Source organism: Oikopleura dioica, chromosome 2, assembly GCF_907165135.1.
Source record: "Oikopleura dioica chromosome 2, OKI2018_I68_1.0, whole genome shotgun sequence".
NCBI classification, from domain to species: Eukaryota; Metazoa; Chordata; class Appendicularia; order Copelata; family Oikopleuridae; genus Oikopleura; species Oikopleura dioica.
This window is the reverse complement of record NC_137292.1, coordinates 4,358,402-4,383,370: the sequence shown is the minus strand read 5'-3', so window position 1 is coordinate 4,383,370 and position 24,969 is coordinate 4,358,402. Positions and strand designations below refer to the sequence as shown.

Sequence of the window (24,969 nt, the reverse complement as noted above, 5' to 3'; positions counted from 1 at the left end):
AACGACGGAAACAACCGACGGGACAACAATGGAGCCAACAACAACAGAAGCACCATGCGCCGACGACCCCAATTTCTGTCAAGGAAAAGCTGATGGCAACTACCGCCACTGCAAGTGCAAGAAATGGTACCAATGCTACCAACTCGGGCAGACGAAGATCAACACTTGCGCTGCTGGAACTCTTTGGAATGGGAACATCTGCGACTGGGCAGCTAATGTCAATACAAATAACTGTGAGCTTTGAAAAGTTTTTGAAAGTTTTTCTTGATGCTTTTATTAATAAAATATTACAGGCAGATTTTAACTGTGTACATAAAAATCTTTCGCAGAGACTCGTTTTACTTTGGCTTTTTTTCTGAAGTTAACTTGTTAATTCTCCGCGCTAGAAAAGCGTTCTCAAGATCGAGAAGTTTCACATGCTCTTCTAGTGCTAAAACTTTTTCGCTTTCGCTATCGATAAATGAGGGTTCTGATAAATGACTCTTTGTATAGTGCTTTTCTTCACCATTTTTCACGGTCAGTAGTTTTTGAAGCTGGTCTTCTAGCATCGTGAACTCGGAGGAGATTCGTTGAAGGTCGGATTCGGAGGATTTTTGGGCGAGGGAAGATTCGGTTTTGAGCTTTGAGAGCTCGAATTCTAGTGATTTCGATTTCTCGGTGGCCGTCGTTAATGTATTCTGAAAATATTGTGTCAGGATTTTCAATTTTTTGAAAAAAATATTGCTCTCGTGATGTGAATAGTAATAACATAAGATACAAAAGCCGCGAGCTAAAATGGAAATTTATATGATCAACAGCTTTTGTTTATTGTAATTTTGATTTTGATTACCTTCAAAAATTCATTTTCCTTTTTCAGCTCGGCCATCTTCCGTGACGCTTCCGCAGCCATCATCATCTCATTATCTCCTGACGCAGCCGGGGTTATTATTTTTGCTCGTTTCACAGGCTCATCTGATAAAAGCTTCGCCTTCCATTCTTTGGCCTTATCTTCGAGAAGTTGATTGCGCGTTTGGGAATCGGTAAGTTCATCCCGTAACATTTTGTTCTCTTTTTTAAGCTCTTAGATAAAATTTATTAGTTTTCTGTTTTTCGTAAACAATTGAAGAAACTATGATAATATCATGATTTTAATATTGCGTTGGTTTGATCGTAATTAAAAATGAACTTACCGGGATAACTATTCTTTTTGGAAGCTAGCAAGTCTGAAACTTGCTTGTGGAGTTCTTCTTTTTCGGCAGCGAGCGACTTATTGCTGGATTCTAACTGTTCGTATCAAGAAAAAGGGATGAAAAGAAAGAGAAGGAAAAGATAGACTACTAAGAAAAGAAGTGCTATAAGAAGAAAAGTGAAGAAGAGAGAAATTTCAGCCCGAACTTGAGGAGTGACTTTTGATGTAGTCGTCGGCTCTGATAGAGATTTCTAGAGCATTGCGAGCCCGGACCTCGAGTCTTTTTATTGTCTCTTCTCGTCGGAGCAGGATGTCCATCAGCTTGCGATTCTCCTCCTCCAGCGACTCTCTAAAATATGGAAACGAATGGGCATGACTTCTTCTGGCATTTTTCGTCCTTTCCAGACCGGATATTAACAGATGTTGGTGGAGGAAAATATAACAAACCACAGCTTGGACGAAGTTTCCAGATTTTTCGTTATGATAATTTTCAACCAAAAAATACCTGAAGTTTGTCTCTGTCTCAAGCAAGGCATTAGTTCGTTCAACGTCAGAGGAAACCAAATCAATATCTGACTTTATTTCCTAAACAAAAATTCCAATTCAAAGAGAGTATGAGAGCCAAATCATACCGTAATCATTATTTCCTTCTCAGCTGCTTCACGGGAAAAATGACCCTTCATATGTTCAATTTGTTCAGTTCGCAGGTCAAGTTCTTTGTGCAGCTCGATGATTTCGGATTTTAAGGTTGTCACTTCGTTGTTTTTGTCCGTCAGTTTTTGCTTCGCTTCAGCAAGTTGTTTCCTAGAAAAACAATTGAATACTTATCTTCTAAGTTTGCGTCATATATCTTCTAAAAGAAGACATATCTATTCTATTCTAACAGATAGAATAGAAGATGTCTTGTTCGCCTTATATAACCTTATATAATCGACGTCTGAATTAGTTGTCCCAACAAGAGAAAAGTCTTCCGAGTTCTTCTTTTTCTCCTCGCGTGGTGTGCTGGAAGCCAGTGGTGTTTGAAGCGCATCTTGAAGCAAAGATGTGATCAGGGGTCGGTTCTTTCTTGCTGCTTCGGAGAGCGCGTTTTGTCCGCTTTTTGCTGAAAAAGAGGTAACAAAGAAAGGACCCTGCTAACTTACAAATGGCAAAGACATCGGCATTCTCTTTGATCAAATAATCAACGACATGTTGATGCCCGTTCCTCGACGCCAACAACAAGGCTGTTTCATCTTCCTTCGTCCTTGCGTTGATCTTGAAGTAGAGGATTATTTTCCCAACAGAAAGTCTCGCCCTACCTTGAAATTTGACCGAATACACAGTTCAACTATCGGAAAATGGCCTTCCGCGGCTGCGTGGTGTAATCCATTCCAGCCGGATTTGTCGACAATTCGCTCGATCGACGGATTCTCTTCGATCATTTTCCTTGCAGCGTCGAAATCGCCCTGGATGCAACTCTTGCGAAACCGGCATTTCTAAAAGGATGTTTACGGACTTGTAAATATTTGATAACGAATATTGGAATCAACTCATGCTTGAAATTAATGATTTCGATTCTGCTCGAAGTTCAAAAGATATCAAAAATATCTCGTTTTAATCGATTAGTTTGCCGATAAATTGAAATAATTTATTATTTCTTTATAATATTATTATTAATATATTACGCAGAGTAATTACGAGCATGATAAAAGGATATCAATTTCTTTGATTTCTCCATATCATCGAAAATAAACTAGAACAATAAATACAAAACAAATATTCAAAAAAGGACATCTTTATTTTAGAATGTGTCTTGATTCAGAATAATTTTTATCTCTGTCTTCAACAATATAATTATATCTATATTATATTCGAAACAAAATTGAAGACAGAGATTAAAATTTTTCTGAATCTAGACACATTCTAAAAAGAAAATTGCACTTTGTTTTTGTTTTTATTATTCTAGTTAATTAAGGGGGGGGGTCGACGAGAATTTTTTCAGGGGTGATCGTAATTTCGCGTATACACATGGTCTGTGTATGAATCTTATATTTTTGGAATCTACAGATCCTCACGAATCTGTTGAGCCTAAAATCATTCAATAAAAATAAGATTTAGGGGGTGATATTAAGAAAAATGTAAAAAAAATGACTATTTTTGGTGCATTTTTATGAAAATGCCCCTACTTTGACGGCATTTTTGACCGATTTTTTCTGGCCAAAATTTTTTCTACTTCTCGCCGGTTAATTTTTTCAACCCTTTGCTATTCACCCGTAAATCCAGATTTTGCTTATCTTTTCCCGCATTTTTGGTCACGGAAATCCCGATTCTCGTCGACCCCCTCCTTAAGCGATAGCTTAAAAGGATATCTTTACTTCAAGAAAAACCGATCGTGGATGAATAAAAGCCTCATTTTGCGCCAAAAATTTCTCAATCTTTCTCTCTTGCGAGCTTTGCGAATTGCAGCAAAAGCAAAAGTCCATTTTTTCGTTTATTATCGGTTTTTTGAAAATAAGTGTAAACAACAAAAGAAGTACTAGAAAAAACCAAACCCTTACCGATTGGAATTGCTCTAATTGAGAATTATCGATGACTTCGAATTGGTCAATCGGGGAATTTCTCTTTGCAGCTTTCTTTTTTGACTTTCCCATGTTTTTTACAAAATAATTTTTTAAGAAAAGAAACAAAAATGATCAATCGGATGAAAATTCATACAAAAACGCGTATTTTGACCAAAAGCAGCTGACGCACGAAGCTTGTCGCCTTATTCAAGACGTCCAAGCCAGGTTCAAGGTCACGTGGACAAGCAGCAGACTGCCCTTTTCAATATTAATTGGGAAGAGATACCTATATTGGTATTTGATTACTTGGATTTCGCCTCGCTACTGCTTCAAAACAAATTGAATACGGCTTCATACTCAAAAATATCAAAAATTTCTAATATAAAAAGACAATTTTTCCGTCAAGTTTCGCAAAAAAAAATCTGGGTAGTCTGAAGGATGATGCCATAAAGTGTTATATTTTCTGCTGCGGAGAAAAATTTACCGTTTTCAGTGATTCTTACTTAATCTTCCCCAGCTTCGTCATTTCTTTCCTTTCCCCTACTAAGAATCCCGTAGATCCTGATTCAAGAGCTCTGGGGAAGCTCTCTGAGTCAACTGAGCTTCTTTCCATGAAAACCTGAATCTTTGACCTTTACCTTTCCCATGCTATCTCAATATCTTTGCCGTAAGAAATAAAAACGGTATGACTGTATGCCTCTTCACTTGGTCATGCTATAAGATGCCCTCGAGTCTAGTTCTCTTCTTGTGACTCGAAATCGATGCGAGTTGCTCCCTGAGGAAAAGCAAGACTTAAATTCGGTTCATTTGCTTCAAAAATTGAGTTTTCATACTGAATCATGGAGTATGAAGAATCAAATGGAACATGTTCATTCGCAATACATACTTTATTATATGGAACTCACATAAGAGAAAGAGAGAGAGACAGATACATGTTCGAACAGAGAAAAAAACACACAATTAGAAATTTTCAAGAATCAAAAATTTGACAAAAAGGCACCAAATTTGGATTGCTTTGATAGAATACTAGAAGAATAAATAGTATAAATATTGATGAATATATTCGCAACTGATATTCTGAACTTTGTTGAATATATAAAATAAGGTCTTTTTTGGTGAATAAATAATGTTTCTTTGGCAAAAGTTTTTACATTCTAGCATTAATGAAATTGATCAAGGCATTGGTCGAAGAGTCGTGGGCAGTAGTTGTGCTTCCTTTTTGAATTTCGGGCTCGATTTGCTTCGCAAGTTGCTTGCCAAGCTCGACTCCCCACTGGTCGTAGGAATTGATGTCCCAGATGATGCCTTGGACGAAGATTTTGTGCTCGTATGCGGCGATCAACTGGCCCAGCGTGAAGGGATTGAGTTCAGAGAGAAGAATCGAGTTTGTTGGTCGATTACCCTAGATAAAAGGGTAATCATTGAGAAATAATAGTACTAATACCTTGAAGATTTTATGCGGCAAAATCTTCTGGATCTGTTCCGCCGGCATGTTTGCCTTTTCAAGTTCAGCCTTGGCTTCTGAGCTTGATTTGCCGAGCATCAAAGCTTCCGTCTGTGCCAAGAAATTTGCCAGAAGAAGCCGGTGGTGAAGACCATCTCCAGTCGGGTTGTTGTGGCTCTTACAAGTTGCGATAAAATCTGCGGGGATTAATCTGAAGATAATGGTTGAAACTCAAGATCATCATCATAGGAAGAAACCTGGTTCCTTGATGAATGAGCTGATAGAAAGCGTGCTGTCCGTTTGTACCCGGTTCTCCCCAAATAATCGGCCCGGTTTGGTAGTCAGCTTCATCGCCGTTTCTTCGGACGTATTTTCCATTCGATTCCATGTCCCCTTGTTGGAAATACGCGGCGAATCGATGCAGGTATTGGTCGTAGGGGAGCATGGCATGGGACTCGGCGCCCAAGAAATTGGAATACCAGACGCCAAGGAGAGCCATGGTCAGGGGAATGTTTGACTCCGCTGGAGCATTGAGGAAATGTTGGTCCATGGAAGCGGCGCCCTTAATTCACCCTTATCGACAGATTCTTCAATGGGAAAGACCCTCAATCCTGATGAATATACAGGGGAAATACTACCTTCAGAAGCTGCATATAATTATCGAATCCAACAGACAGAGCAATCGACAAACCAATCGCGCTCCAAAGCGAGTATCTTCCACCGACCCAGTCCCAGAACTCAAACATATTCTTTGTGTCGATCCCGAAAGCTGCAACTTTTTCTTTATTCGTTGAAAGCGCAACAAAGTGCTTGGCAATGGCGGATTCAGGAGCTTTCGACAGGAACCAGCGCTTGGCGGAATTCGCGTTTGTGATTGTCTCTGAAAAACTAAGTTCGTTTGTGGACTGAAATACTCTTTGAAAGCTCGCGCTAATTTCAAAGGGAATCAAATAATTCTACCTATCTAGCCTATACATTTGATCGGCAAGATCATTTGAAGCTTCAAAGACCACCTTTTTAGCGGATGTTCTAAAATGTTCACCTTGCGTAGTAAATGTCTTTGAAGCAATTATACAAAGAGTCGTTTCTTGATCCAACTTCTTCAGAACTTCAGAGACATGTGTCCCGTCAACATTTGAAATAAAATGAATTCCGAGGTGATTTTTGAACGGTTTCAGAGCAGGGCTGCACAATTGGCAAAAAAATTGGATTTTTCCAACCAACTCCCAAAATTTGGCCGGGCAAGAGCGGGCATTTCGGACATTTGGGCAATATGGGCACTTTCGGGCAATTCGGCGCTTTCGGGCAGTTTGGCAAGCCCTCGCCGAAGAAAATTCCTAAATTTCGCTAATTTTTGGATTCTTTACAACTATTTTTGCCCTCTTGCTCCTCTAACTGAATCAAAAGTCCCTCGAAACTTATTTTTCTAGACCTTATTTATCGAAAATCCCACCATCACTCCAATTCTTTTGACTTAAGGGGGTCGACGAGAATCGGGATTTCCGTGACCAAAAATGCGGGAAAACTGGATTAGATAGGGAAAATTAGAGTCTACTGGTGGATAGAAAAGGGTTGAAAAAATCAGGCGGCGAAAACTAGAAAAAATTTTGGCCAGAAAAAATCGGTCAAAAATCCCCTCAAAGCAGGGGCATTTTCGCGAAAATGCGTCAAAAATGGCCATTTGTTTTACAATTTTCTCAATTTCAGCCCCTAAATCTCATTTTTATGAAATGTTTTTAGGCTCAACAGATTCGGGAGGATCTGACAATTCTAAAAATATAAGTTTCATATCGCGGTTATGAGTATAAGCGAAATTACGATCACCCCTGAAAAATTCTCGTCGACCCCCCCCCCCCTTAAAGATCGAAAATTATTGCCCAACTGGTCGTTTGAGGCACTGATTCAAGCATAATCCGGCATTTCCGCATGGAAAGAGGTGCTTCGATCCAATCATTTTTTCAATTTACCAATTGGCGACCAGTTGCCAATTGGACCCCCATTTTCCAATTGGAAGGGCTTTCCAATTGGACAGAACCTGATTTTCCCGCCTATTTTCCAACCAATTTACCAATCCAATCCAATTGAATTGGAAACCAATTGATTCCAATCCAATTGTGCAGCCCTGTTCAGAGCCTCTGTGACCATCAAAGGACCAAGATCGGAACCCCCAATGCCAATATTGACGATGTTTTCAATTTTTTTGCCGGTAAAGCCCGTCCAAGAGCCACTGATGATCTCGGAGCAGAACTCTTTCATGTGAGCTTGGACGGCGCGAATGTCGGGCATGACATTTTTGCCTCCGGTCGACATTTCATCGCCTAAAACATCGTCTTACCGACATTTTCTAGAGCTTCAATCTACCTTGATGTCTGAGAGCAACATGAAAAACCGCTCTATCTTCCGTGAAATTGATCTTTTCTCCGCCAAACATCTTTTTCTTCATGGCATCAACATTCGCTACTTTCGCCAAGTTCCTCAGCTCCGCCATGACATTTTCGTCAATTCTATTCTTTGAAAAGTCGAAGAGAAAATCGTTGCCTTCTTCGTTCAGTTTCATGTTGAACTTGTCAAATCGACTGGGGTCAGCTTGGAAGGCCTCGCGAATAGAGGACTGACCGACGGTTTTGGCTAACTCGGCCAGTTTTGCCCACTCTGCCGTTTTTGTTATGGACATTCTGAACAATTTAAAATGACTGATTTTCGATCAATCATATAACAGATTAATGAAGGTAGAAATAGAATGCTTGCATAAGAAAAAAGAGCGGGATTTAACGGTACAATAAATACAGTATTTATAATACCCCAAACAAGATATCCATCTTTTGATAATTGCTTTGGCACTGGGACTCCAACATTTCTCTATTTTCAATCAAGATTTTTAAACCAGACATCTGATCAACTTCGCACACGAGAAGGATGCCTGATTGTCATGCAAACAACATGCAAAGACAGTTGAGAAGTTACAGTACGCTTATGCAACAAAATAACTTTTTGATTTTTCAAATAATTTCGGTCTTATTGTCAATAAGTTATTGATCATGATATCAAATTGATATGATCGAGCGTAAATTTAATAAAAAATGGTCATATAACAAAAGGAAATATTCAGCATAAAATATGCGTCAATTTTATTAGCTTATATAAGAAAATTTCTGAACTTCAAGAGAAGAAAATTCTTTTACTAAAGTTTTTGCGCATTTCTGTTCAGATATTTATTGAATTGTATTAATAACTCTTCTTGATTGATCATTAATTGCTCTTTTGCGTCAAACTCAGTTTCAAACACAATAATTGAGAATTTTTCGGTTTATTTCCACGGCAGTATATTTACAGCACAAATTGAAAATGAAGAAGAAGGATGAAGATTTTTTAATTGAGCTGGGAGAGTTGCTCATTCAGGTAGTTAATTTCTTCCTGCGTCAGTTCAGAAGGATCTTTCTGGTTGAGCTGTTCAAGCATCGAAATATCATTGTCGCAGACTTGATTCTCGTGCTGAAGATTTACCAAATCCTCTAAACCCGATGATTATCGTCTGCCAGAAGAAAGGATGATAGTACCTTCGAGATGCTCCTTTCTTATTTTCATGTCGTCTAAAAGCTTCTTTTTCTTTGCTCTTGATTTTTTGACTGCGTTGTTATTTTTATTCGGCTGTTTTTCCATTCTTGGGAAGGTACACGTAAAAGGGTTGAAATTCGAATAATCATTTAATGATATTCCAAATGAAAGCAATGAGAAAAGAAAAGCAAACTTTAGGTAAGATCAGTACGTACTTCAGGGTTTTCAGTACCGGCAGAAATAGTGATAAGTTAGGTTCTTCAAAAATATTCACAGAAAAAGATGTTTGGATGAAATAATTTGAATATTTTGAACTCTGGAATTGTTTATTTGTTATTTCAGTTAGGTTTCAGTTTGGGGAGAAATGGAGTGAGAAGGAAGAAAGATGAAAGTTTCACAGAAAAGAAGAAGTTTCAAAGTTAAATGAGAGTTATTTTTTTGGCGAAAAAAGCACCGGTGCGATGATAAGCCTCCTTCCTGGATTATGGCTCAGTTAAGTTAATAGATACTGCATACCTGCTGTAAGAAGGAGCCTGTTTTTTCCAGTTATAAATTAGTCGTAGGTATAATATTATAATAATATTAATAAAAAGATACCGGCAAAGATGGGTTGATGATTTTAAGCGAATTTTACAGAAAAAAAGATCGCAATAAACACGAGTTGAAAATTGATGAAAAGGTAAAAATAGAAATGAAATAAAATTAATAATAATAAATAGACAGGAGGTTTGAAACCTGCCTTATCTGGTTTGTGAGGTCACAAATTGGTGTTTTGGGATTCAGTAGTTTTCAGATACACAGAAAGAGATGAGGTCACTTGTTTGTTCGAGTTATGCTTGTCATGGTTGATAATGACTTGGATTTCACCGAAGAGCTGCCGTTTTTCGCTGTTTCTTCCTGAAAAAATTGATAAGCTTGACTTTTCTTGAGGATAACTTACCTTTCCTAGGTTAGCCATAGAAACGGATCCTATCTTCTGCGCTACAGACTCCTTCCTCTCGACCTTTACCTGAGCCTTCCCCGGCAAAGGCGAAAGAAGAGAAGGAGGAATCGTCATCCCGGAAACAGTAGCCGTCTGCGCTCCGTAAAGCTTCGACTTTTTCTGCCTCTGGAGCTTCTCGGCCTCGTGAATTTCGTCATGCGTTTTTCTTCTGAGAATGAATTCCAGCTGCCCGTCTGGGAGAGACTTGTCCATTGCGTGAAAAACATTTGTGCTGTCGGGCAGGGGCAGCTCTAAAACATATTGTGAGAATGTGGAGATCATGTGATGGGCCCTGAGGAACACTTGTTCATTCAACACATTAGCCTTCGATTAAGAAATTACCTTTGTTCTTCAGCTTCTGAATCAAATTCCAACAGGACGGAAGCTCGTGGATTAAATTATGCTTCGCGAGGCCAAGTGCCAAGACAGATTTGACGCGATCATGTTCTGATACACGGATACATCTGTAATTGACGCCGTTTAAATCGATCAACGGATCCTGCACGGTGATTCTGACGATCACATAATTTATGGAAGACGCAGATTGGCTCTAGGTCTAGGATCGGGGGTGATCGTCGGAGATCCGAAATGAGGCGCTCGAGAGGAATCACCAATGAGTGGTGCGCGGGTTGTTTGGATCTCCGATTGCGTGGAGATCCGCGGGATCTCCACCCCGAAATTGCGGTGATCGATCACCACTCTCGATCTCCACTTCTTGGAGATCCAAAAATTTTTTATCCCGGAAGTCGGATGAGTCACTTTAAAACAATCTTCTGCCAGCCTACTGATATCAGAAGCGACTGCCGGATCAACTTAAAAATCTCAGGCAATACTTATTCTCCAGTGTAGATTTCAAATCTTTTGTCAAATCAAGTGCATGGATTGTAATTTTGGATAAAAACTGTACTATTTACTATCTCTGCTCGAGTATTTTTCTCAATAAGATGGTTTTCAAAATTTTTGAACACTTGAAATCACATAATTTTAAAATTGGTTCGGTTACAATTTCCAAAGACTCAGCTCGGTGGGTGAGCGATAATTTCTTGAAGATTAGCATTAGAAATTATTATTTTCTGAGATACTGACCCGCAAAGTCTCTGCAAAATATGAATTTAATCGAGAAAAATCCATGCTCGAGAAAATTCAGAGCTCCGATCACCGAAAACTGGAGATCGACAGAACCCCTGGGATTCATTTGGAGATCGAGCTTCGATCTCCGCGCTCTGGAGATCCAAACAACCCGCGCTCCACTCATCGGTGATTCATCTCGAGCGCCTCATTTCGGATCTCCAGCGATCACCCCCCATCCTAGACCTAGGATTGGCTCGTATTTTGGGGAAGAGTCGAGGATGAATTTAGACGAGCGTTGGTGGGCGAGGCAAGGCCACTCGGATTCGACGAGTTGTTGTTGTGAGAGACGGTACTAATACGGGGAGACTTTAGGTCGAGCAACGCGCTTGAGGCCATTTTCGGATGGGGCTCGGAGATGGTGTCGGAATCAGAATCGTCCATCAAAGTGCTGAAACTATGCTGAAGGAGGGAACCCCACTTCACAGGCTCTTGTTCTAGCGACTTTCCTCCGCCTTCAGCCATTTGGGACAGCTAAATTTGCCGTTTATCATCAAGGAATATCAGTTGTAGCTTACCTCGAAGCCTTGTTCATCAGTAAGCGGTTGAATAAGAGAAATAAATTGCTCAAAATCTTGAGAAGGCTGTTGTTTTTCATGCTTTTCGCATCCCATTTGAAGAAGAGAAATCATCGTTAAAAGCTCAAATTCTTTCCTTCTCTTCTCAAAGTTAATCAAGCCTTTTAGCAGATCTGTATGGGCCGTATCTTAAAAAGCATGATTATTATCAGTAAAGTACGAATGAAAACGTACCCAACATCATCAAATCATGCAAAAAAGTCCCGAGATACGGAACACTTGAGCTTTCATGATCAGACTTTGATTCTGACTTCATTTCGTCGTGAAGCTTGTCGAAGTTCTTCTTGACAGGCTCAGGAACCGCTTCCCAGGTTTTCTTCAAGCGATAGACGGCGTGAGTTTGAAGACCAGAAAGAATGGCTCGGAGGGAGGAAAAGTTCTTCAACGCGCGGCTTTCTTCGGAGACTTTTACCCACTAAAAACGGATTTATGGAGGAGTTTTAGAAAAAGGAAGGTCGAAAAGAGGTGGGTGAAGAGAGTATTCAATCAGGAGTAAAATACTCTCAATTGTAGATCCCGCGAAGAGACCCGGCTAAAGCATCTCCATTTCTTCATTTAAATTAGAGTGTACCTTTTCGACAATTTTCGCCCTCTGACTGACACTCAAGCAGGGCGACAAAACCGTAGCGAGGACAATATAGACAACATGATTGAACTGTTTGACAGTTGCTTTAACGGTTGAGATTTCAGCGCCCGTACCCCGCCGGCTCCAGACAGATCCAAGACATTGCCAAGGAATAACGCGGCGAAAGAGACGGACGTCGTAAGCAAGCAGACTTTTGGCGATGTCGCTTTCGGACATGTGGCGGAGGAAAAATAAAGCAGCATCCTTGATTCAAGGGTTTGAAATTGAAAGATACTAAAGCGTCATTTCGCCATAGATACTGTTTCGTCAAGATTGAAAAGCTGGCATTACGTCTCAGAATTTCAACTTATTTCTTTCGTTATTCAAGCCGTGCCTTATTTACAGAAGTTCTATCCAGGTCGGTTTCTTTTGTTGGAGCGAGTGATAATGGGCTTACATTTTTGTTTTGCTTTCGTCGAGCATCGTGGAGCGTTTTTCGCGTCTTGCGTTCAAGATCTTCTGTCTCCGACTAAGGTATCAACTTTCAAATTGATTTCTTCGTCTTTCAACTTACCTTATATTTATTACAAAATTTGAGGGTCTGCTGCACGAGAACATATTTTGGCGGCTGTTGCCAATCCTCTGGATGTCTTTCAATCCAGAGCTCCATAACGCGAAGAATGGAGGCTTTGATGGCTTCGCAATCCGACTTGGAATATGATTCCTTGGAATCGACGCTTGGAGCGAGTGTTTTGGCCGTTTCTTCGTTGGACAAATTTTCGTAGCGGAGGATAAGCATATCCAAAGCCTGAATTAAACGATGAGGAGGGAAGATGGACCTTTCTCACCTCGAGGGGAGTGACAAAAGTACGATAGGTTGAGAGAAATATAGACAAGAAGTTGACATCATCGTGGAGAAAAGCAGCAGCAAGGTGGTCGACGAGTCGTTCAAGACTTCCAGCTTTCAGCAGGCGAACCTGAGGGTGTCAAAACTTTATGAAAGCAATTGTGATTACCTTTTGAGTTTCCCACTGTAAGCCTTCATCCGAGTTCTTTGAGTATCTGACTCGTCTGAGAATGATGGTGTAGAGAAGATCTCCGCTAAGCTCGTCGCCCCAGGCGCGTGTGCTTTCATCTTCTTGAAAGTAACTCAGTGGCGAGAGTTCTTTGGACGACTGGAGCTCTTCGGAAGTACTTAAATTGAATAATGAAAATCGCGGACCCGGAAATTTGGAGATCTTTCGGGGCGGGGCGGATTGAAGAGTTAGATTTTGAGAAATAAGGGACTTGAATAAAGGCTCAAGAAATATTCAGCGCTAATGTAAATTGATTGTCTCGTGAGCCCGGACGAAATGGAAGAAAAATCCTCGACGGTTGGTTTATGAGATTTCCGTTTTCGCCTTGTTTTTGCCCATTTTAGCATTCTCTCGATTTTTTACGATGACGATGGCTTGATGCAAAAGGGGAGATATGCTGTGTGAAAGGAGTGTTACGACCGTCGTGAGTCATGCATTTCACGTCAGTAATACTGATTAAATTAGGATTCATGAGATGGGGAGATGAAGAAAGATATGCTGACGAAAGAGACTACAGTCCTAGAGGGGCACATGAATATTCTTCTAAGATACACGTACTTGATTATGCTAAGAGCCAGCGACACCATGTGAACTTATACCGGCAACTGTTTTAATCTCAAATTTATGATTGAAATTTTCCCTGTGATATGTAACTTTCAGCTGGCACTGCTGGCAGTCGCAAGAGTATTTATTGATGTTATAATCTTTAACACAACAAAATCAGCATATTATCAATCAATCAACTTGAATGGGAAGGCCAGAAATATAAACAAATAAATTTCTAATTTACAAGTTATTACTACGAGTTATATAAAACTTAATTTTCAAGTCAAAACAACCAAGATCAATTACATCTGTATCTAAAATTGAAATCCATGTCCCGCGTTCTAAGACAAAATTAGCAAAATTATATGCACGTACTGAAATTATCGCTGTTTTTATCATAAAGAATAGTGTGCATGGAAAAGTACCTGTTTCTCGAGCTGACGGATGCGTTGGAAGTTGAGCCCCTGCTGCGCACTTTCTTGAAAAACCACGGAAATTGAGCATCAAAGGACGCTCAAGCGACTCTCCATCACGGGCCGAGGCTCAGAGCTGCGCTGGCATCTTTATTTTATTTCTTCGATGGTCTCATCACACTTAACTTTAGCTCGCTCAATTCAACGGAATATTTCAACCATGAAAAATCGAAAATCGAGCAAATCTACCCTTTCAAAAGGAGAATTACTCATTTTTACGCTATGAAATCGAGGAAGACGCATATTTTTATCGAAAGATTTAATCATAAATAGAAGTCGTTGGTCTGGGTAGCTACAGAAAGAAAGACATTTTTCGGTATTTGGGATCAGGGTTTTTCGTATTTTTAAGAAGATAAGAAGCGTACTTTGAAACTTGCGAAGGAAAGTAGTTAAAATCATACAGGAAAGTAGGTGAGTTTTATACAAGGAAAAAATAGTATCAATTTTTTATACAGAAGGTAAAACTGAAAAGGCAAGGGTGAGGAGGCCGACGCCAATGAGATCGCCAAAAGCGGTCAGATAGGGAATCGCGACGGAGTCAGGATCATCTCCGGAAGACCAGACGCGATGGACGAGCCACCAGGCGATGTGAAGAAGAATTATTACCTAGGTGAATGATTGAATTTGACACGAGAATTCGAGTACCTGTAGCATGGAAGCGATAAGATAAAGAACCACGAAAGGCATAGTTATGGCCACGTGACCAGCTTCGATCAAGTTGATCACGCTCAGAAAGGCCAGCTGTCCCGGAATAACTGAATTTTTACAATAAAACGGCTTCTCCTTTTGCTTTCCTACCTAGAAGCAGCATGACATTTGCCGCCTTGACTTGCGGATTGTTCGTTCCGCAGAAAAGAAAGCACGGATGAACGCAGCCCGTACTAAATTCGGTGGGAAGCTCCCCTCGTTGGCAATTCAAATGTAGATTCGTTGACAAACGGCTTGAAAAGACTGCTACCAGGTTTCCTCCGACACCATTGATCAGAGGAGCAAACACAGCTACGCCAGGATTTGAAGAAAGAGCGTGGTCAAGGATGAAACCACCGCCAGAGCTAGAATTTAAGGTTAAAGAAAGCAAATGAAAGCTCGGACTGACCTGATGATCATAGCAGCAATGACAGGTTCCCAACCGTTTGTTAGCACCTCATTAGTATACTCATTTCTGTAAGCAATCCAGGCCCAAAACGGAATGAGCAAAACGCCAATTCCGCAGATTAGTGGCATGACGAAGAATTCTCCGTCCGGGAAATTGTAGAAAAACTGCGCGAGAACCGCAAGAAGCCAGAGAGTTATCAAGTCGCCTATTCTCTCGGTTCAGTTTTGTCTCTCTAGTCTTGGAAAGTCGAGAATTTCGACTCGAGATTATGAACCAGTTCCTAAACTAGCGGCGATGGGAGTCACAACATTGTCTGGATTGATTTTCATTTTCAAGCTGACAATGACCACGAGCACCATTACTGTTCCCAGCACAGCAGAAGCAAGAGAGGCGGTCAGCATCGCCGAACACGTCAGAAGAAGGCCTTCTTTCAAGTCGAATTCGCCAGTGGGAACCCAGTTGAATAAAATCGCCACGATAGAAACAAGAAACGAAACCACCAGCGCCTTTTATAGCGTTCAAATTTATCTTTTCTTAGATTAAACGAAAGTTTTTCGTTTATTTCATCGAGTTTGAACGCCGTAACTGACACTGACAAAGCGCCAAGTTCCCAAAGACAATCTTCTTTAGCGAATCCCACTGATCCAGAATCTTCAAATTCGCTGCAGTAGAAAGCCGCGAAGCCAGCGTCATTTCAATATTTCCCTTGAGTCCAAGCAGCGGAGGAACGAGAATGTAGAGTCCGTTAACTTCTTGAAAGCTGGTCCAGTGCTGGACTTTGTCGAGTTCTAGTCCTGCGAGGACCATTCCCACGCCAGCGAAGAAGAACGGGATGAACATTTCTGAAGCGATTGAACACATGCTCTCGCGCTTTTAAAGATTTTCAAACTGAACATTTATTTACTAAGAAAACACCATAAATAGCGTTATGCAAAATATTCTAGAATTTAGCCGAAAAGCGTAGCTTTTCAAAAGAACAGCCTCATATTTACTTGGATCGACAACCGACGTAGAAAACCTGATTCAGAGATCAGCTTTCTAGACTCTTAAGGACTCTGACTCAGGTTTTCTACCCAGGTTGCCGAGCCGAGCTTTTTGAAAATCGCTTCCTGAATCATCGAAACTTCGGGTTCATGTAAAATCGCTTCTTTTCTTCCCGATTCTAGCATTTTTCTTCGTTCTTCGTTCTCATTTTCTTTAGTCGTTACTTCGGAGAGTTCGGTACTTTCGAGTTGCTTTTCGTTTTCCGACGAAAGGGGTTCGTATCCCGAGGGAGAAATCATTTTTCTTCCTCTTTGAATAAAAAAAGGGGAAAAGGAAGATAAGGGGATTTCAGGCAACGATCTCTTTCCGTCGATAAGTCATTTAGTTTTTGGCGATTTCTGAAAAGAAAACATTTTTGAACGTTTTGGGCGTACTATGAGAAATGGCCAGTTGGAATTTTGCGAAAATGAGCAAAATTTCGTGGCCTAAATGGAATAGAATCACGAGGATAGAGAACAGCGAGGAAATGTTAGTCAGATTGATGAGTTACTGTAATCGGATAAGAGGCACAGCAGGATGTTCAGACTCGGAGATAATAAAGATCGGACAATTCATTGATTTATACTGTGTAAATTATACACACTAATGAACTCATATATTTTACTAAAAAGTGTTTATTGCGTCAAAATTTATCGAATTGGGAAGAGTCCTTGACAGATTTATTGAAAGAATTTTAATTTTTCTCTTTTTAAAAAAATGTGGCGCGTGGGTGCGTCGGATTTTCCCAGGGCGATCCGCGCGGCCCGCTACCGGATTCTAAAGAATTCAGAGTGGACCAATTCCAATATTGTCCTGGCCCAGATCTTCCGGGCATTTTCTGCTCATTTTTGCATGCAGCATGCGGCATGCCCGTTGTACAAGGCATTTTTTAGAATTAGATGATTAGGGAAAACAAAAATAAAGCTTCGTCTTTTTATGAAATCAACAAAGAAAGCTAACCTGAAAGTGTATTTCTTACGATGTCGCGAATCAAAAAACGCAATTTGATGAATTCGTATCAGATTCTGATCCCCAATTCTTTTTGCATCTTGTGAAAAAAAGATGAAAGAAGCAATAACACTAGTGAGCCGTAAAAAGCTGCAACTTGTGAGCAAGAATAAGCAAGAGCCTTTTCTCAAAGTTCAAATCACGGAAATGCGAAATCTCAGAATCTTCAATTTCTCGCCCCATCCGAAAAACTTCCCTTGAGAGGTTTGGTCGAAAATCACGATTTCGTGCCCGCAAATGGAACCTGCCGCCAAAAGCCACAGCTTTTCACCGTTGTCCCGGACATTCGGGCGTTTTTGTCACGCTCTGCCAGCGCTACCATTTCTCAAGAATTTCCTCCCCCTCCCTCTATATAAGCGTCCCCAGCTCTAGAATTTTCAAAATTGATAAAATTTTAAACCGAAAAGATGAAGCTTTCCAAAGTCTTTTTTCTCACAATCTCGACGAATAATCCAAAAGCAAAGAAGCTCATTTTCGACCACCAAAAAGAGCGAAATCCAAATTACGCGAAATTCCCCGTTGAGTGCGATTTCAAGCCAGATATTGACGACGCATGCAAAGATCTAAAATCCGACTGTGGCAAGAAATATATCTCCTTTGCCTGTCCTACTACTTGCAAAAAGTGCCTGTGAGATCAAACTGTAAATAAATAAAGAAAAAATAGAACGACGATAATTGAGAATTTGAAGCGATCCAAGAAAAACAGGGATCAAGCACTCAAACCTTTTGTTTTTTGGCTGCGTCGAGCCACGTTTAGAAGCATCAAATGTCATAAAATATGAAGCAGATATGAATGCTCAAGGTACCTCTTGTTCATCCTTGATCAAAGACGCCTGAATATGCAAATAAAACAACTCAGATATTCACAGCTGATGTATAAAAAGAACACATGCATCAATTCAATCAATCAATTTTTCGAGAAAAAGAAAATATGAATCGCTTCTTTTTACTTTTGAACGGGCTTGTTTCTGGTACATCCCTGGCTTTTTACAGAAGCATGCTTGGTAGTAATGGAAGGTTTATTAAATGAGTTAGGGTCTAGGCTCGGAAACCTGCGTAGAAAACCTGAGTCAGGAATCAAGGCCTCAAAGCTGCGAGGCTTCTTTTTTCATTAAAGAATTTACGAATCCTGAGTCAGGTTTTCTACACAGGTTGCCGTTCAAAGGTTTTTGATAGTTAAGCATGCAACATAATTACGCTCAGAAGACTCTATATAAACCTAAAAAGATGTTCATACAAGTGCGAATACTGGAAACATTAAGCCAAGGATTCAATCAGACAATCTTCCCACATTTTGCTTCTCTTGAAAATCCTTGCAAGGCACTGCTGAGCGCTGACTTGCTTGATAACCGAAACGAATTCGGCGGGATCATCTTTGGCAATCCTGAAGTAATCGCGAAGGTTGAAGCTCCACATGAGAAAGGCAAAAGTCCTGTTGTCAAAGCTACTTCTTTTATAAACAGTTTAATGGGATAATAAAGCGTTGATTTCTTGATTCAGAAAAATACTGCTTGCTTCGTAAGTTCAGAATTTATAATATTCCTCCGAAGCACCATAAAACCGTGTTTTAACAGGAGATATGGGGTTATTGGTGAACGACAGGGATTAAGCTGAAGATGAGGCATATATGAATTTCTTCGGATGATCATACTATGATTAAAATCCATATAAGAGCACTGGACTCTGAGGCTAAAAACGACTAAATCACTGCCCTATCTCAAGAGAGGGGCAACTTTAACGAATAAAGTTCAAACTAACAATTCACCAAAAGTAGGTTCAATCGGTCATGTTATTATCTCTGTTGGGACTCCCAAGTTGGGAGTACTGATTCAAAAAACTGAAAATTGAAGATGTTTGATCAGAGTCTCTCAAAAAAATCATGATTTCATAAAATATTGATTTATATTTTTAATAAACATTTTTGATTTAAAAACAGTCACTCATAATGACGTTAATTGTGTGAAATATCGATCGAGGGGACTCTTATCAAGCTGAAGTGAAAAAGGGGAGTCGTCAATTTTTTTTTCGAGGCCAGCGACACAGACACCATAAAGATCAATTCAGAGAGAGAGGCCGGACCTTTGAGGCGTCTCCTTTCGGTATTCAATATTCCGCAATTCCTCAGAATTGTGTACTTCCACTGCGTTCGCGCTGGGAAGCAACTTTTGTAGCAAACCGCCTGGCTGTTATCGAATAATGACACACCAGAATTTTAGCCGGTTTGCCGTTTACTCTGAACTATCTGAAACCAAGCGCACCAGTTGGAGTCTTCACGTGCTTTTTCTCTATCATTTACCCGCGCATGGCTACGAGACGCTTCTCCGTCTGGTTGTCAGTTTCCGTAAATTTTCATTCACTGTATGTCTTTATTCATCTGCATAAATCAACAGAAGACTCAAAAACAATTGGATGCGTGACAGCATTCGTATGGTTGAACAGAATCACTCGGTCGTCGACCAAATTGTCGTTGAAGCTCATTTTTTCGACATCAAGAGGTCTTAAAATCAAGTTAATAAGTGACAATTCGAATACAGCTTACAGAACATCTCCAGGAAATGAGAAAATGTGGTCATCAAGGAAATAAGCAGTGACGGATCGTTTTGGCTAAAATTGAATAAAAAGCTAATTCAAAGCAGGTTCTTTCACCGATGAAAGTTGGCCGACTTGATTCCATCGCATTTGCTTGAAAATATAGATGTCGGAAAAGTATTCGCCAGCCCAACCGCCTCCGAGAGTCAAGACACCTTCCGGAAGATTCAGACAAGTTTGATATCTCAGTTCTCGCGGATGGTCTATTTCGGGGTTGAAAAAGAGCTGGATTTTATAGCAGACAAAATAAAACCGCTGCTTTAGTTCGAAGCCCTTTGTAGAGCTGTTGTTCTGGAGTCAACCCATTTACTATTGAATTTTCCCAGCCAGATGGTCGATAAAACTCGACCTTCTTCCCGGAATAACCGCCAACAGCAATGATCGATCCTTCATACAATCCCAGGCAGCCGTATTTATGATCGTGCGCTGATTTGTAGCTGCTCTCCACCACGCTTGTTTCGTCGAAGATTTGACACATTCCAACAGCCCAACTGAAGCAAATGAACACTTGAGAATGATCAGCAGTCGTTTGAAGCGTGCCAGTATTCGCGCGGAAGTGTCGGAGGAGCTTTAGTTCCAATTCTTTGAATTCGCAGCCGAGAAGTTTGGCGATCTTGTACTCGTCGGTGTTTCCACCGAAAATGTACAGTTGGTCCTTTATGAATGCGTATCCAGCGTTGTGGAGGTAGCCATCAGTTGGAGAAACGGAAGGTGTTCGGTAAAAAGTATCGTTTCTTTCGCGGATTTTGACCCCTAGGTTAGGCTTATCAGGGCTGCACAATTGGCAAAAAAATTTGGATTTTTCCAACCAACTGCCAATCCAATCCAACCCAAATTTTGCCAATCCAACCAAACTCCAATCCAATTCCAATTTCCAATTGGAATTTGGCGGACCTATCGGCAATTGGAATCTTGCTTCCAATTGGCACGAGTTTTCCAATTGGACAGCCAAATTCCAATGGAAAATCGGATTTTAATTGGAAAATTCAGTTTTTTTAAAGAGTTCATTTAAAATAATCCTTTAAAATTTACAAACGAGAGAATTTTTTAAGCGAATCGGCATCGGGCATTCGGGGAAAAAGCGTTCGGCCGAGCATTCGGACAGCTAAGCCCCTAAAATTTAGCCGGGAAAGAGCGGGCATTTCGGTCATTTGGCCCAAATGATTTGAGCAATATCATATTGCCAATATGGGCACTTTTGGGCAATTCAGCGCTTTCGGGCAGTTGGGCAAGCCCTCGCCGAGGAAAATTCCTAAATTTCGCTAATTTTTGCATTCTTTACAACTATTTTTGCCCTCTTCCTCCTCTAACTGAATCAAAAGTCCCTCGAAACTTATTTTTATAGCCCTTATCTATCGAAAATCCCACCATCAGTCCGATTCTTTTGACTTTAAGATCGAAAATTATTGCCCAACTGGTCGTTTGGGGCACTGATTCAAGCATAATCTGGCATTTCCGCATGGAAAGAGGTGCTTTGATCCAATCATTTTGCCAATTTACCAATTGGCGACCAGTTGCCAATTGGACCCCCATTTTCCAATTGGAAGGGCTGTCCAATTGGACAGACCCTGATTTTTCCGCCTTTTTTCCAACCAATTTACCAATCCAATCCAATTGGAATTGGAAACCAATTGGATTCCAATCCAATTGTGCAGCCCTGGGCTTATAGAAAGGGTCGGCCAAACTGATGACCCCCTACTAAAGCTTCTTGATAACGGCCCATTAAATTTGTAAAATTCAAATGTTCAGATAAGAAGATCAAAATCCGTCCCTGTAAGATCCATCCGTTGCCGTAACATAGCTCATTCGCTCGTTATAGTAGTCCCCGATGACTGTCAAATACTTCCTCTTCGGACAAAATTCACTCTCGCAGCCGACACAACCTTCAGGACAGTTCGCACCACAGGGACAGTCGTCTTGGCAAGAAGAGTATTCATCGGAACATGCTTCTTCGCAGGAAATCGTCTCGCAAAAGGTACGGCAATTTGTGTAAATCATTCGACATTTTCCGTTGCACTCGTCGGATGCGTTCTGATCACTGAAAAAAGGGTAGAGGGCAGCGGAAATTAGGTGACAAACGAAGGGCAAGATCTGATGATTGCACCGAAGATAGGGATTAGAGCAAGATAAAATCGAAAGAATATCATTTTCTCGTGAATTGAACGGGGCGTTTCCAGGGCGAAACGAACGAAAAAGCCAGTGAAATTTGCACGGGCGATAAAAATTTCAATGTGAAAACGTAAAATGACGCTGAAGTTCGAAAAAAAACGATCCTAAGTGACTTTTGAAACATGATTGCACTTGTAAATTGTAGCAATTGCTGATAGTAAATTACAGATTTTTTCTGAATCCGGAATTTTTTTCAAGGTTTAACTCATTCATGTTTTTATTCAATATAAAACAGAGTTGAAATGAGTTGCAGGGAGAAAAATATTTACTCTTCGACTTTCTGTTTCTTTCTCTTTTTCTTCTTTTTCTTTGAACTTGAAGAATCGTCCTCTTCTTTGACTTCCTTTACTACTTCCGATTCGAGCTCTTGCTTTTTGCTCTTCTTTTTCTTTTTAGATTTCTTGGGCTCTTCGCTGTTCTCTTCTTGAGGATCATTTTCCTCTGCCTCTTCGTTCTCGATTACTTTCTTTTTCTTCGACTTTTTCTTCTTCTTTTTTAACGAAACTTCTTCAAACGCGGTTTTCAAGTTTTGAATAAGACAAAAAACTGAAGAGTAAAGCTGCTCTTTCGAAAACCCGTTCCTTCAAGCTCAGCTTCTACTTCTTCGACCATTTGTTCCTCCTTCTCTTTCTTGCTCTTGCTTTTCTTCTTTTTCTTTTTCGGCTTTTCGGACTCTTCGACTTCTTCTTCATTATTTTCCTCGTCGACTTTGACTCGCTTTGTTGGAATGTTTTCTTCGACTTCAGGTTCTTCGAACTTTCTAGCTTTTTTCTTCTTTTTCGCGCTCTTTTCCTAATAAAACATGTTTAAAAATCGAGAAGTCAATAAGCCGCTTGCATTCGCGGCTTCTTTCACTTGAAGCTCGAAGCTGCAATCGGCTTCTCGATTTCAATAAGTACCAGTGATTCGTTGAACGCTTCTTCTTTTTGTTTCTCTGCTTCTTTCGCCGCATCTTCTGTCTTCTTGTACATATTCTTCATCTTTTCCAGGCCAAGTCGCTCTTGTTCCTTGATTCTGGCCAGTTTGGCCGTCATGTTGATTCCGTGCCGAGCACCCTTGTGTCCCGTCATTCCTCCACAAGCGGCGAAAAGGGCTTCGTCGGAGACTTCCACGATCTTTCCTTTTGTTGCTTCGTCTTCTGAGTCGGACGACGAGTCTGAATCCGAGGAGTTTTCTTCTCTCGTGAATTTACCGCCGCTCATCACTCCCTTGAAATCATTTTTAGACCGCTTCCCACGGCTTTTCAGTCTTACCGCTTTGACGAAGTGACTGCCGTAGAGCAAGGCTTTATTCAATGATTTGCTCATTGGTCTGGAAGTTGAAACAATTGTCTCCTTTCCCTCGACTTTTTCAATCTTGTTGTCTGAAGAGAATCGTAAGAAGAAGATGAATGCAAATGTAATTAACCTTTTCCAACTTGAATAGCATCCGAAGCGCTCTGAAAAGCTCGCTCCCACCATTTGTATTTGTCCGATTCCGCTTTATCGTGTCCCAATCCGTTGATGTCGAATTTATATTTCACCTAAAATTGCGAGTAGAGAACCAATTTGTCCTTGGAGAAGCTTACCTTGACTGGATCTTTTCTACCGTGTCTGTTTTTGCCAAGACCGTCGCCCGCTGTCCAGCCTTTGGCGGCCATGTACTTGGTCGCGAAATCCATGACTGCTGCTTACAGTATCTTTTTCAAACGAAATTCGGTCACAACAATCTGTAGGGAAGATGTTTAGGAAGGATTCAGTGGAGTTATATTTTTAATTTTGAAAGTCAGACAGCGAAATATTATGCTTGAAAGAAAATCTATTCAGCGCAGAAGACCGATCTGTGTTATGATTCGGGTTTGGTTTTCCGGTGTCGTGCATCGTCGTATCCGATCGTCGCTCTGCTTTTTCTAGCAATCGGCCGCATGGAGCTCGAGTTGGCCACTGTTTCTTCGCAACGTAGAGTTGGCGGCGTTCTTCGGCAGTTTTTGGAATTGGATCTTCGACTGGGATGTTTTCTGGAACGTACCACATGTGCGCTTCGTCGTCGTAGCCTGAAAAGAGCGTGATTTCGCGTAAAAAATGTGATGAGAAAGAGGAAAAGGCCGGAGTCGCAGGCAGGGTGGACAAGATGGTGAGATTCTTTCCTTTTAGGAATGAACTAAGGCCGGGTGAGATGTACTAGGCAGATTTCTATCAGCTGGCTTTCGGGGATATAAGCGCGGTGGATCACATCGGACACCAGAAAAATTTGTAAAAATGAAGCGGTAAATTATTTAACGACATTTTTCAACGATTCTTCAAAATGTGAGTCATTAAAAGTTAATACCATTTATTGATATAACAGGTTTTTTTAAAAAAATATGTATTTATATGTAATTTATATATTTAATTAAAGAATATCTTTCCTGCGGTCTGTATAAATTCTCTTAAAAATACAATTTTTACTGAAATAAGTACCTTTGAAGGGGTCGGAAACTGTCCATCGCTGTCTGAGTTGATTCGGAGGAATGAGCTTGTGCGCCATGGTGTGATGATGATTCGAGGCAACGACCCGTCGGTTCATGTATTTTGCGAATTCTTGACCAGTCGCGTTTTGTCGGTACTTTTTCTTGTTGATGCCCGATCGCTGAAATTGAAATAAATGAATAGAAAATGGAGGAGAAAGGGGTACTTTATGGATGACCCAGCCATTTCCAAGCACTTTCGCGGCAGTTTCAAAAGTTGTGGCTCCGTCCACGGCTGGCATCGCTGTGTCCTGGTGGAAACGGGTTAAATTTCGGTCGACATTGGTGAATCTGAAATGCAACTTATCACACGAATCTGATTTCTTGTAATCTTCAAACAATTGAAATTCCACAGCGAAAATAAACTCACCCTTCATGATCCCATCCTTGAGCACCATCAACATCCAGTCTTCTCTGCGTCCAGGCATATCTCTTAATGCTTCTCTTCGACAATTCTAGCGCCGAAAACTGCTTCAGCCCACCTCTCAGCATCTTTTCTAAATTTTTCTAAAAATGGCGCGCTCTGTGGGAAAATGAGTAAGAA

General features: G+C 40.6%; 6 protein-coding genes and 1 long non-coding RNA gene across 10 annotated transcripts; all 7 read right to left on the bottom strand.

Annotated features, from left to right (window-relative positions):
• Positions 1-264: 264 nt before the first annotated feature.
• LOC145699143 (uncharacterized) lies at positions 265-3,855 on the bottom strand. 4 transcript variants are annotated; one of them, XM_081776396.1, is made up of 11 exons: positions 3,523-3,654; positions 2,467-2,643; positions 2,311-2,422; positions 2,090-2,270; positions 1,801-1,972; positions 1,674-1,753; positions 1,375-1,517; positions 1,170-1,274; positions 830-1,059; positions 506-677; positions 266-355 (listed from the first exon to the last, which is right to left on the bottom strand). In XM_081776396.1, exons 1-11 carry the CDS (start codon positions 3,628-3,630, stop codon positions 339-341), a joined length of 1,497 nt encoding a protein of 498 aa, XP_081632522.1. In that variant the 5' UTR covers positions 3,631-3,654; the 3' UTR covers positions 266-338. The 4 variants fall into 4 exon arrangements, with proteins under 4 accessions (XP_081632520.1, XP_081632521.1, XP_081632519.1 ...); XM_081776394.1 differs by lacking the exon at positions 3,523-3,654 and adding an exon at positions 3,706-3,855 and having other exon boundaries at positions 265-677; XM_081776395.1 differs by having other exon boundaries at positions 265-677; positions 1,170-1,245; positions 1,442-1,517; positions 3,523-3,655.
• Positions 3,856-4,576: 721 nt separating this feature from the next.
• LOC145696655 (glucose-6-phosphate isomerase-like) lies at positions 4,577-7,826 on the bottom strand. The gene is made up of 7 exons (XM_081773727.1): positions 7,514-7,826; positions 7,286-7,470; positions 6,195-6,333; positions 5,791-6,032; positions 5,410-5,714; positions 5,153-5,363; positions 4,577-5,110 (listed from the first exon to the last, which is right to left on the bottom strand). The coding sequence occupies exons 1-7, from the start codon at positions 7,824-7,826 to the stop codon at positions 4,856-4,858; spliced, it is 1,650 nt and encodes a 549-aa protein (XP_081629853.1). The 3' UTR covers positions 4,577-4,855.
• A 425-nt stretch (positions 7,827-8,251) lies between these two features.
• Positions 8,252-8,829, bottom strand: LOC145700731 (uncharacterized). Its single transcript, XR_014134222.1, has 2 exons — positions 8,710-8,829; positions 8,252-8,664 (listed from the first exon to the last, which is right to left on the bottom strand). It is a non-coding gene; the product is annotated as an uncharacterized LOC145700731 (long non-coding RNA).
• An 8-nt stretch (positions 8,830-8,837) lies between these two features.
• LOC145697755 (ral guanine nucleotide dissociation stimulator-like 1) lies at positions 8,838-13,623 on the bottom strand. Its single transcript, XM_081774969.1, has 12 exons — positions 13,595-13,623; positions 12,977-13,154; positions 12,809-12,937; positions 12,535-12,768; positions 12,355-12,489; positions 11,967-12,224; positions 11,570-11,810; positions 11,336-11,523; positions 11,017-11,291; positions 10,032-10,240; positions 9,648-9,940; positions 8,838-9,604 (listed from the first exon to the last, which is right to left on the bottom strand). Exons 1-12 carry the CDS (start codon positions 13,621-13,623, stop codon positions 9,521-9,523), a joined length of 2,253 nt encoding a protein of 750 aa, XP_081631095.1. The 3' UTR covers positions 8,838-9,520.
• A 661-nt stretch (positions 13,624-14,284) lies between these two features.
• Positions 14,285-16,019, bottom strand: LOC145700732 (solute carrier family 41 member 1-like). Its single transcript, XM_081778055.1, is given in 6 exon segments — positions 14,285-14,661; positions 14,701-14,810; positions 14,854-15,107; positions 15,152-15,356; positions 15,426-15,679; positions 15,738-16,019. Coding segments are annotated over 6 exon segments (1,257 nt in total). The 5' UTR covers positions 16,013-16,019; the 3' UTR covers positions 14,285-14,502.
• Positions 16,020-22,128: 6,109 nt separating this feature from the next.
• LOC145696733 (G patch domain-containing protein 4-like) lies at positions 22,129-23,685 on the bottom strand. Its single transcript, XM_081773818.1, is given in 6 exon segments — positions 22,129-22,481; positions 22,484-22,732; positions 22,840-23,148; positions 23,194-23,303; positions 23,348-23,462; positions 23,508-23,685. Coding segments are annotated over 6 exon segments (1,152 nt in total). The 5' UTR covers positions 23,601-23,685; the 3' UTR covers positions 22,129-22,205.
• On the bottom strand, positions 23,674-24,965 carry LOC145696732 (uncharacterized). The gene is made up of 4 exons (XM_081773817.1): positions 24,796-24,965; positions 24,593-24,716; positions 24,379-24,547; positions 23,674-23,972 (listed from the first exon to the last, which is right to left on the bottom strand). The coding sequence occupies exons 1-4, from the start codon at positions 24,915-24,917 to the stop codon at positions 23,692-23,694; spliced, it is 696 nt and encodes a 231-aa protein (XP_081629943.1). The 5' UTR covers positions 24,918-24,965; the 3' UTR covers positions 23,674-23,691.
• Between the last annotated feature and the right edge of the window lie 4 nt (positions 24,966-24,969).